This window comes from Coregonus lavaretus, assembly GCF_964263955.1.
Source record: "Coregonus lavaretus genome assembly, chromosome: 13".
Lineage (NCBI taxonomy): Eukaryota > Metazoa > Chordata > Actinopteri > Salmoniformes > Salmonidae > Coregonus > Coregonus lavaretus.
Genome location: NC_140000.1, coordinates 48558239 through 48570952, shown reverse-complemented (window position 1 = coordinate 48570952; position 12714 = coordinate 48558239). Strand labels below are relative to the sequence as shown.

At 45.1% G+C, this 12714-nt stretch overlaps 1 protein-coding gene across 1 annotated transcript in view; it reads left to right on the top strand.

Annotated features, from left to right (window-relative positions):
* The window catches only part of LOC311140482 (tubby-related protein 3-like), a 42160-nt gene that overhangs the window by 4320 nt on the left and 25126 nt on the right, over positions 1 to 12714 (top strand). Inside the window, exon 2 of the mRNA XM_084175558.1 lies at positions 10543 to 10584. Within this exon, the coding sequence (XP_084031684.1) occupies positions 10543 to 10584 (42 nt within the window). The remainder of the gene's footprint in view (positions 1 to 10542; positions 10585 to 12714) is intronic.

Genomic DNA, 12714 nt, shown 5'->3' with positions numbered 1-12714 from the left:
CTATCCCGGCCTCTGACGCGTCCACCTCTACCTGGAACGGTAAAGAGGGATCTGGATGCGCCAACACCGGCGCCGAGGTAAACAGGTCCTTCAGTCTCCCAAATGCCCTGTCCGCCTCAGCTGACCACCGCAAGCGCACCGGACCCCCCTTTAACAGAGACGTTATGGGAGCTGCCACCTGTCCAAAACCCCGGATAAATCTCCGGTAATAATTCGCAAAACCCAAGAACTGTTGCACCTCCTTCACAGTGGTTGGGGTCTGCCAATTACGCACAGCTGACACCCGGTCTACCTCCATCTTCACCCCTGACGCAGACAACTGGTAACCCAGAAAGGAGACCGACTTCTGAAAAAACAGACATTTCTCTGCCTTGACATATAGGTCATGCTCCAACAGCCTCCTCAATACTCGGCGCACCAGGGCTACATGCTCTGCACGGGTAGGACTGTACACCAGAATGTCGTCGATGTACACAACTACTCCCTGTCCCTGCATGTCCCGGAAAATCTCATCGACGAAGGATTGGAAGACTGAGGGAGCATTCATTAACCCATATGGCATGACTAGATACTCGTAGTGTCCGGAAGTCGTGCTACACGCTGTCTTCCATTCATCGCCCTCTCTAATGCGCACCAAGTTATATGCGCTCCTGAGATCCAATTTTGTAAAGAACTGCGCACCGTGCAGTGACTCCGTCATAGTCGCAATCAGAGGAAGTGGATAGCTGTACTTCACTGTGATCTGATTGAGACCGCGGTAATCAATACACGGGCGCAGACCTCCATCCTTTTTCTTCACAAAAAAGAAACTCGAGGAAGCGGGTGAAGTGGAGGCCCGTATGTATCCCTGTCTAAGAGACTCAGCGATGTACGTCTCCATTGCCTTCCTCTCCTCTTGAGACAAGGGATACACATGGCTCCGCGGGAGAGCTGCTCCTGACTGGAGATCTATCGCACAATCCCCCCGTCTATGAGGCGGCAGCTGCGCCGCCCTAGTCTTACTAAACACCAGTTTCAAATCCTCATATTCGGGGGGAATATGCAGTGCTGTCATTAGATTCGGACTTTCCACCGAGGTCGCCCCTATGGAAACACCCAGACACCGCCCCTCACACTGGGCAGACCACCCTTTAAGAGCTTTCTGTCGCCACATAATAGTAGGGTCATGGGTCATCAACCAGGGAAGACCCAGCACTACCGGATACGCAGGAGAGTCAATCAGATAGAGCTGAATTATCTCCTCATGACCCTCCTGCGCCATCATCTGAAGGGGTGCTGTGACCTCCCTAATCAACCCAGACCCTAACGGACGGCTATCTAGGGCATGAACGGGAAAAGGCTTATCAACTGGAAGGAGGGGAATCCCTAACTCTATACTGAACTGGCGATCTACAAAATTCCCAGCTGCGCCTGAATCTACCAGCGCCTTATGCTGGGAACGAGGTGCAACCTGTGGAAAACAAACAGGCAAGGTTAGGTGCACGACAGAAAGCTCTGGGTAAGTAGGGCGCCTACTCACCTGGGGGGACCCCCCAATGCGTGACCTGCCTTCTCCTTCACCGGGGGACCTTCCCCAACACCTAGCCGCGGTGTGCCCTCCACGGCCACAGTTAGTGCAGGGAACGGGCCCCCTCGGGTTCCTACTCCTCCGTTCCCTAGCGCCAGCACCCCCGAGCTCCATAGGGCTCGGCTCGGAGGTGCTGGAGAGTGGAATGGGCAAACCCCCCCCGGGACGTCCACGGGTGGCGAGCAGGGTATCCAGCCGAATGGCCATGTCGACAAGCTGGTCAAAGGTCAACGAGGTGTCCCTGCACGCCAACTCTCGCTGGACGTCCTCCCGGAGGCTGCAGCGGAAGTGGTCGATATGGGCCCGCTCATTCCACCCTGCATCGGCCGCTAGGGTCCGGAACTCCAAGGCAAAGTCCTGGGCGCTCCTCATCCCCTGTCGGAGGTAGAACAGACGCTCCCCCGCCGCCTTCCCCTCTGGTGGATGGTCAAACACAGCACGGAAGCGGCGGGAGAACTCCGCATAGTTAGTGGTAGCGGCGTCCATTCTCCTCCATTCAGCGTTGGCCCACTCCAACGCCTTGCCGGTGAGACAGGAGATGAGGGCTGAGACGCTCTCGTGTCCCGAGGGCGCCGGGTGTACGGTGGCGAGGTAGAGCTCCACTTGCAGCAGGAACCCTTGACACCTGGCAGTGGAGCCGTCGTACGCCCTCGGGAGCGAGAGCCGAATCCCACTGGGTTCCGGAGATGAGGCAGGAGGACTGACCGATGGGGATGGTTCGGCTCGTGGGGGCGTGGGTACCCCGCTGGTTTCCCATCGGTGAAGAGTGTTCATCACCCCCTCCAGGGCATGACAGACCTGGTTAATACGATCCTCCTGCCCACGAAGACGTTCCTCCATCCCGGCTGTTTGCGCGGTCGCTCCTGCTGATTCCATGGATGATGCGTGATTCTGTCAGAGTGGTGTGTGTAGATGAGTGGAAGGAATCAAGCGCAGGAACCAGGATGACTTCAACCGTCTTTTTAGTAACGTTCAAAACACGTGAACAACAATAGTCGCCAACCCAACCGGGTGGCGCAAAACAATTACGCACAAACACAGTGCGAAATACACAAGAAAAGCGCACGCAGTGCGAACTCTCGGGACAAGCAATAACGAGAGAATAATACCATACAGAGGCAGTCTGACAATAAACAATCACGCATAACACCTGACCCAACCAAACGAAACTAAATAGGGAACATCATCAAACACAAACAAGGGACAGGTGTTACAAAGAGACAAAACAAAACGAACAAGAAACATAGAACGGTGGCAGCTAGTACTCCGGAGACGACGACCGCCGAAGCCTGCCCGAACAAGGAAGAGGAGCAGCCTCGGCCGAAACCGTGACAATGAGATAACATTTACCATTTTAAAGTAACTGGCCAGTGAAAATCTAACTTTAAAAAGTTTATGTTCTGTTAACTCATACCCAAATAATGTTGTTGACTCGTTCTATACTCATATTTGTGGCCAAAGCATAAATTGGAGAAAAAAACAAATCAAAAACCCCACCTCAAACTTGTATCTCAAACAGACCGTTTAAAAAAATGAGCTGGCCAATCAGTGGTCTACTCGTATTAATATTTTTAATGACCGGTATACGCCCACACCATTCTGTTGTTGGGGTACGCCCAAACCATTCCAACACAGAAAAGCTGCTGTGCATACTTAATTAAACATTTTTGGAAGGAAAACAATTGTACTCATATTGTAATTAATTATAGGTCATATTTCATATTAATCTGGAAACACTGGACAGGCAAATTTCCTGCAATTCTACACATTTTGCCATGGCTTATGCTGTGTTCTTATGCTATCTGAGTGACTCAAACATTATAACAAAATCAATGGAGGCCCCATGCTAGTTCTCAAAGATGATCTTATTTAAAAATATATAGCCTCATTATCTTTTCTACATACTTTATATCTGGTTTTAGTCGTTTTAAGTTTACACTGAAAAGGTTTTATGAATATAGGGGAAACACTGACATGACACGTTGGAGCATGCCTCTCCCTGTCTCCTCCTACACTAAAGCTTCTCAATCAGTTTCACAACTGAGGGCACTGGGCTTAATGTAATGGCTTGTCTGAGGGAAATCAACTCTCCCTATGGTCCGTCAACACTCCTATTGATGTCTGTTTGATGTCTGTGCATTAGGACTGTGCTGACCAGAGGTGCCCTGAGAGCAGAGCACGTTGCTGTGTGCGTAGGAGGTTACCGTAAGCTCTGCAGAGAGTGAAATCCATAGGTCCATTTTTACCCTGAGAGGAGATTAAAATCAGAGAGCAGTTCCCACCCTTTCCTGTTCAAATGTGGACTGTGATTATTTGATGTAATCTGCTTGAGTTCCACACCATGTACTGTTGTAGTTCAAGGAGCACTTCAAAATGGGTAGGCACGCCGCACTAGGAAGGCAGGAACAAAACCATGGGTAGTCAGAAAAAATAAACAGAATTGACTGCAGTGTTTCAAAGTCTCTTCAAGGATGTCTGTTTTATCTTTCTTTCTCTTTTTAGAAAGTTAGACCCCAGGCCATCAGTAGGTTATAGCTAGGGGCTAAGAGCAGGGAAGTTGTCCTACAGTGAGGTGACGTCATTGTGATGGGAACTAGGAACTATGTGCATGTGTAGTCTTTCAGAGGATGTGTGTGGAGGATTAGTGTGAGGAACAGACATATAGCCTGGGCAGGGTTTCCGTCAGGAAAATTTGGCGCCAGACAACGTGAACGGCAAGATTTTAATTTACCGAACATCCAGTCATCCCATGGCGCTCAAACGCACATTTAGATTATTGTAATTAATCTTAGCAGAATAGAAATTAGCCTGTAAAGTTATTATAAAATAAAGTACAATGCTGTTCTTATACCAACATGAAAGGTTTTATCGAAAAGCAAAACATTTCCCATTGGGTCTACATCGCTGCTATAAATCATAAATGAATATCATTATTTTTTCTATATATTTCTTTAGACTAGATGAACAAGTCGCCTACACAGTAATAAACTTCAAAATATAATATTTGTATAATATATTTTGTGAACGACCTGTCCTATAGGCTATTTGTATGAACATTTTAATTAATAAATAACAAACCACAGCTGGTTTCAAATACAATCTAGGCCTCTAATTTAATTTAGCCAATGCATGAACATTTTAATTAGGCCTAATAACAAAACATGGCTGTCTATTGACACCAGAGCTGGCCCGCCTCACTCCCTATTCCAGCTGCCATTCAGCACCACAGCAGTGGAAAGAGGCCATTCTAGGCGGCCACAAAATGAAGAAATTATCAAACTGATGTTGGACAATCAAATTCGATATGTAAATAAACAAAATGAGTTAAGGCTGGTTCATTGAGAGAAGGCTTATTTTACAATGCTCCTGTGAAACGAGGCCTGCGCCATGCATTTATAAAAGCACTTCTTTCCAAAGCTCAATGTTTCGTTTCAAAGTGCTACTGAATAAGCTCAACTGAAATGCACAAATAGTGTATGATACACATCATCACTCTACTCTAGTCTATCAATCCATTCCAAATCTATATAGGTCTGACCTACTATACATGTTGATCTTGCCTAGGGAAGCAGCAGAACTGCTAGGACCGGGCCTGACAAACACAATAATTTGCCTCTAATTTACTTGCGTTTGCGGCAGACCTTGGCCTGCTCAAAGTGAGCCGTTGCTGTTGGGAAGTCAAAACTGTCCAACTCCTTGGAGCAGCTTGATGCACATCAGCCTCGTTACTTTGTCCTCAAGAAGGTGCGTTCTTAAGGCCGTCTTTACTCTGATTTGGAGCAAGAATCCTCTCTCGACGGGCACTCTGGAAACAGGGATAATCAACACAATCTTCGCCAATTTTGCCCAGTAGGGGTACACTTAGCTGAAGTCCCTTGTGAGGACCTCGCGCCTTTAACTTGAGTTAAAATATAAACACAACCAACACTACTGTCCCAGCAGCTTGATTATTTATTATAGAAACACACTGACACTACTGTCCCAGCAGCTTGATGATTTATTATAGAAACACACTGACACTACTGTCCCAGCAGCTTGATGATTTATTATAGAAACACACTGACACTACTGTCCCAGCAGCTTGATGATTTATTATAGAAACACACTGACACTACTGTCCCAGCAGCTTGATGATTTATTATAGAAACACACTGACACTACTGTCCCAGCAGCTTGAGGATTTATTATAGAAACACACTGACACTACTGTCCCAGCAGCTTGATGATTTATTATAGAAACACACTGACACTACTGTCCCAGCAGCTTGATGATTTATTATAGAAACACACTGACACTACTGTCCCAGCAGCTTGATGATTTATTATAGAAACACACTGACACTACTGTCCCAGCAGCTTGATGATTTATTATAGAAACACACTGACACTACTGTCCCAGCAGCTTGATGATTTATTATAGAAACACACTGACACTACTGTCCCAGCAGCTTGATGATTTATTAGCCTTTGAAGTATAGTTGCCTTTGAAGTTGGAGTACATCGACTGGTATCTCCATCAATAAATAAAAAGCATTATTTTGCAATAGATTATTCAAAAACATTTCCGGACAATTTGCCCGGTAACAATTGTATTTATTGGCTATTCATTTTCTTTTATTTGGGGCCGAAAGCCGTCATTTACCGGCTAACGGAAACCCAGAGCCTGGGGTTTGGCAGGCATAAACAACATTCCAGGTTCGCCACCATGTCCAAACCCAGACACTGTTTGTTTGTGTCCAGCAGTCATGCACACAGATGGCACAGCTGCAAGGTCTATTCAGAGAGGAAACAAGGGAGTTTTAAATCCTGGCATGTAAAACATCTCACCTATCTCTCAAGCCCTTTCCAGCAGCCTATCCCTCTCTTTCTGTGGAAGGGCATAGACAGTGAGTAGGCTACTGAGGCTCTCTTCTCTCTCTGCTGTGGGTTTCATGCTTGGGTGACTCAATTGGCAGAGGATGCGAGCGTCTGTTTTAAGAGCTGAACAGAGAGGTTGAAAGTGACCTCATCACAGCAGCATCAGAGGCTGATACCACACACCTCAGAGTGGAGGGAAAAATACAGCACATGAAACTGTACTGAACAAGCGCATGGATGGACAAATGAAAATCAGGGTGTCTGTAAGGTAGAGTGCACATGATCAATGATCAAAGATAATCATGCACTCAGTCTCACTCAAAATCAGTTACCATGCAGTCTACTGTAGGAAAATTGTTCCTGGCTTAATACAATGTGTCTTCAGCTTAAATAAAGCTTTTACAATAATTCATGTTCCATAAAGGTGTGGTTGTTGTATCCCTATGTCACGATGGCTCGGCAGGCCTATAACAAACCACCTGGACCTCAAGTATCTAACTGTACAAGACGTGTGGGTGAGAAAGCTGTTTCAACAGGGGTGAAAATGAGGTGCAATTTACTTCCTGTTTTCCAGCACATTCCAAACACATGGCTCAGCAGTGGCTTGGACAATCCACCCAATTGAGTCAGGGACTGACAGACAGAGAAAACAAATCTGGTATTTGCAATAGGTAGGCTAGTTCACAACTGTATCATGTAGGCTACTCCATTTGTAGACCGAAGAATCTGCTGTGACTGAATTGGATGCATGAGATAACGAGCTTCAGTAGTTCCAGTCTTTGGGTTTTCATCATTGGTTATATGGACATAAGGCGGTGCTTCGAGTGCTTATCAGTCGACAAACAGCGCTTGTTTCCATCATTTGTTTTGACAATGTTTAATTACTCCCAGGTGAATCATTCCCCAGATTTCCCTCAGCTGAGGAGAATGCCATTTTCCCTTCGCTGGCACACACATACACTAACAGAAGACAATATGACTTAAAGGTCCTGTGGTCTCCTAGCAACAGGACCAAGGTGCCCCACGTCTTGCCAGTTTTAGCAATGAGAGGGTTGTTTGTTTGTACTTCCATTAATTGGGAGTAACTGCGGTTGTCATCCAGAAACAGCTCTACTGACACGGATTCAAGGAGCATATAAGGATAGCCTATGTAGAAAGGCAGAAAACCAGAATAATATGGTTTCACATTGACAAGAAACAGTTTGGTTCATTTTACTATGACTAAGCAAATTCCATGTTCTGGCATTTTCTGTCAAAATAAAAGTGTTGGAATATTTTACTTAAGATACTGTGGTTAGGCTAAAGCACACAAAATGTAAACCTTCCCAATAGTGTTACGTTCAGTTTGTGTCAATGGTCTGCGGTTTTGATATGTGCAATATCTCCCTCTAAGTAAGAGGAAATGACGTCTGTGGAATTCTGCTGAAAGCATCTTTATATATTAGAGACCCAATCAGCAGAAAACATTTTCTGATACAGTCATGTCCAGCTTTAGCATGTAGCTGATACATCTTTGAAACTGAGACATGTACCTAAGCCAGAGGACCAAGCTTAGGGATTTCATGCCAGGTATTTTGTCTTGGCATGAACTCACACCACATTTAGACTCCCCTAACAAATCCCTGTGCGTTCACTGTGTTGTGTTGTGTTCAGAGGCTAGCCTCCAGTGTGGCGTCATGGCAACGGCTGCTACTCAGAGACCTCACACTCAGCTGTGTGGCGCTGTCACTCCCGGGGGTGGGACTCCCTTCAGGCTGCAGGGTAGCAGGGTTGTAGTGGGAGCTTCAGGTAGAGCTTCAGATTGACTCTGGACCGGGTTGGGAGTACCATACATTACCAGAGCTGCTGCTGGACTGTCTTATCTATCACACACCTAGACTGGCTGCTACAGCATCATGGACAGTGTAAAGAGTGGTGTCTCCCAGCCTGTCTACAGCCGCTGGTCCTACAGGTATACAGCAGGCCTACGTGGGCGCACACACACACACACACACACACACACACACACACACACTGTGTGCTTGATTTTTCCAAAATGTGTACTGTAGCGTGAGAAATAGGATGATAGAGGAACTGAGAGAGTGAATGGGTCTGTGTCCTGTGAGTCAGATGTTTGTTGTGCCTGTGACCGACAGAGAGGCTTGGAGCATCTCTTCCTCCTCCCACTGCTCTTACCTCCTACCCACACTCCTGTTCTCTGTTCTCCTTGGGCTGAATGGCTTACCTGCTGTTAAAGGGAAACCACTCAAAAACAATCTTTTGGTGTTTTTTTTCATTAGTCCACTGTTGACACAGCTCCAAAATGTTTTGTATGTCAGCAGTCAAGTTTTCAAGATATTGGAATTTCAAGAAGCAAAGTGTCACCGGCCACATCATCATGATGATGTAAAATGCAGTGTCAACAGTGGACTAATGGGAACAAAGGATCTAAGGATCTCTTCCTCGCTCATGTTTCGTCAGTTGCATCGTCGTTACTTATTCAGAGCTCCATCTCTTGTACTGTAACTAGAGTTTCTTTCTTTCTAACATGTTATATTGTGAGGTTTGCTGTAACTAAGGACGTGCTAAGAGTATTTGACCAAGTAGCTGACATGAAAGAATTTGATTGAAGTTGCTTGTGTTGAAAAGACTGTCGTTTAGCTTGTATGAGTCTATAATGTGGTCCTCTGTAGCTCAGCTGGTAGAGCACGGCGCTTTTAACGCCAAGGTAGTGGGTTCGATCCCCGGGACCACCCATACACAAAAATGTATGCACGCATGACTGTAAGTCGCTTTGGATAAAAGCGTCTGCTAAATGGCATATTATTATTATTATATTAATATCCTAGGCCTAGTTAAACAGTGTTGTTCACGCTCTACACCTCACCATGCGTTGATCATTTATTCAGCTGGTGTCTTTTCATCTGGTTTCCTTAAAGGCACAATCTGCGATCTGGCAATCTGTTTAATGGTCATTTCAATTCTTTGTATATAGCAGGGCTGCCGTTTCACACAAAAAACAAATGCCAAATTCTAGTTTTAACATGGCGCAGAGCTGATCTGACTGCCAGGGAATCAAAAACGGCCTAATCTCACCCATGTCATCACCCTGTTTTGAATAATCCCTCTCGCGATTTCATTCACTGAACTGGAACTGAAGCCATTCTCTCCATCCTCCGTGGAATTAGAAGTTTAATTAGTCTACCTCTCATTCAGTCTTTCTTTTTAACCCCGGAAAGTCATTTGCTGAAGGGGAAATTAAATTGACTTTATTCGATGAACTTTAAAACATGATTTAAATTAATTCAAAGCTGTGAAGTATATTAATGAGAATCCTTTTATTGCAGTTTGATAATACGCTTCTCTGTTGTCTCTCGTCTGATAATAAAGTCTCAAATGTTATGCTAAATGCCAGAGACACGTTTTGAACTGCATCATATTTTCATCTTAATGCAGTAGTCTCATCCTATTCTCAAGCCTTTTCACCAAAAGACTGAGGACAATGCGATGACATGGAGAGTATTCTAAAGCTTGTTTGTGACAACGTAATACACTATTACTAGCCTGCATTCTGTTTGCTTGTCAGTCAGTAAATCTTTACAGCACAGTGTCAGTGTTATGAAACATTGATTACCGTGTAGAGACCTGTGAAGGGAACAGAAATACGGTGTCCTCCAAGTTGGATAGAGGTGGAGGACACTCAGTATATTCCTAGATTAAAGTATAGAATGATGATACCCTGTGGCAGATCAAGCAAATACACAGCACCTGATCAATGGTCATTCACTGTCTGGGTGACTGTCACCACGCCACGGTCATATAGGTGTTCATTCGTAGTACTACTGTACAGGCCACTGTCTGTTCTATGTCTGTTAGCTCAAATAGGCCTATTTAGACAAATGAAAATAGATTGCTTGATATGTGTTATGGACTGAGGATCGATTTACATTTCCCTGTAAAATAGAAAGATCACGTGCTTCTCAAACTGAAGGACTACACCAGCGTTGACACAGAGTATCAGAACAGTACCAAAGCATCCCATTTTAGCCTAGTTTTTTTTTTGGTATCACAAATCTCTTGCTAACTCTATTCTTCTCTGTGTCCTGTGTTTCCTGTTCCAAAACCCCATGGCCCTGAAGACCCTCCAGCTCCGCCAGCTTCTCCTCTACCTCAACAGCAAGGTAAGCGGGGCGGCAGGTAGCTTAGTGGTTAAGAGCGTTGTGCCAGTAACCGAAAGGTTGCTGGTTCTAATCCCCGAGCCAACTAGGTGAAAAATCTGTCGATGTGCCCTTGAGCAAGGCACTTAACCCTAATTGCTCCTGTAAGTCGCTCTGGATAAGAGTGTCTGCTAAATGACCCAAATGTAAGCAGCACGGATGTTGGATCTTAATTTGATCACCCAGGAAATGTTAAACTTGGAGTGTATTTGAGGTTTATAAAGGCTTCTGAAGTTTGTCATTTCCACTTTGAAATTTCAGACTTGATTTTCCCTGTGTAAATGTCCATTAATTATAATCCACATAATAATTCACATTTCCTGTTGCTGCAAGATTATTCTCCTGCTGTAGCAAACTGGCTCAAATTAAGATCCTACATTTAGCACCCATCCATTAGAATACCTGTAATTAACCATCCACCAAGGCACCCACAGCTTCCATCAACTAGTCATTTCATGGTCAAAGGATACTTTTTCTATTCATAGTACGCTCCAATAGGTCAGTTGACAGACGACTTCAGAAATGCTCTGCTTTGGTGAGTGCCAGGTAAAGAACCTGTAGTGCAACCGTTGAAGTGAAATTTGCGCAGAACTGTCTGTGTAAGGGTCTACTAGAAAGAGCTGTCCTGTTGTGTTGTCAGAGAGACTAGGTTGAGTGTTGGGAGACGGATAGTCATATTGATTGTGGTGTCAAGTAGATGGATGAAATCAAGGAATGTCCACAGTGGCCACACACAGTCACTCTTCTACCTCTAGGGTTGAATGGGGACACTTTTTGGGTGGTAGAGCCACCTAAAAATGGTAAGTTTTACAGGCAGGTACGTTTAATGACAGTATCCCAACTATGTTTTTCCCCCCATTCCAAAAGAGGTCAAACACCCTTTGGTAGTAACCATACCCACCAAGTCTCCAGCCTTTTCCCAGTGGAGAGTAGTCCCATTACGTCTCCTCCCAGGTCCCTAGCTGGACAATTAGTCTACCTCTCCTCCCCCTGGCCCTGCCCTCCTCTGGCCACCCTACACTCTGAGAAAAAAGGGTTCTAAAAGGGTTCTTCGGCTGTCCCCATAGGATAACCTTTTGTGGTTCCAGGTAGAACCCATTTTGGTTCCAGGTAGCACCCTTTTTGGTTCCATGTTGAACCCTCTGTAGAAAGGGTTCTACATGGAACACAAAAGGGTTCTACCTGGAACCAAAAGGGTTCTACCCGTAACCAAAAATGGTTCTTCAAAGGGTTTTCCTATGGGGACAGCCGAAGAACCCTTTAAGGTAGCACCTTTTTTTCTAAGAGTGTAATGACCATCCCGGATGTGTAATTAACACCTCCCTATCATCCTTCACTCGTCACTACTGTCTCATGGCCATGTAATGGCTTCCCTGTGGACAGATCTGCACGCCTGTATGGATAGCACTGCACTGGGCTGATTACACTTGAAGAGGGCTGTAACAATCAGTACACTAAAACAGAGTGCTCTGCAGTCTCTGAGATGACTGATCATTAATGTTGAGTTGACCTAACAGGGGTTGTTGTTGAGTGAATAGACAAGCAACTGGCAAAGTCAGGTCCAAAACTCATTGGTTCGATGACATTGGTAGCATTTCTTATTGCCACAGAATGTGGAATTTCAATCTGTAATAACTTGACTTACTAATGATTTTCATCCATAATTCTGAGGATATCTGAGGACATGGCCAAGTCGTTGTTGTCTGTAATAATCTGAGTTGATGTAATAGATGATGTCCTGCTTTCTATTCCTCTTGGCCTTTGGTGACTGTCCTTCAGAAGCAGTGATGATGACGTAATGAGGCCCTTATATCCTCCAGCAGAGTGATGTGTCACGGACCTTATCCCAGACACGAGGAGAGAGAGAGAGAGATAGAGATGGAAGGAAAGTAGTGTTGAAACCTACCAAAAAAACAATTAGGCAACAACAAATTCAATCCATTCTAGACAACTTCCTGGACAAAACGTTCCACTGTAATAGTGAAGGTGTAAACTTGGCAGTAGAAAACCTAAACAGTATATTTGACCTCTCAGCTTCCCTATCAAATCTAAAAATCTCTAACAGAAAACCGAAGAAAAGTAACAACAGTGATA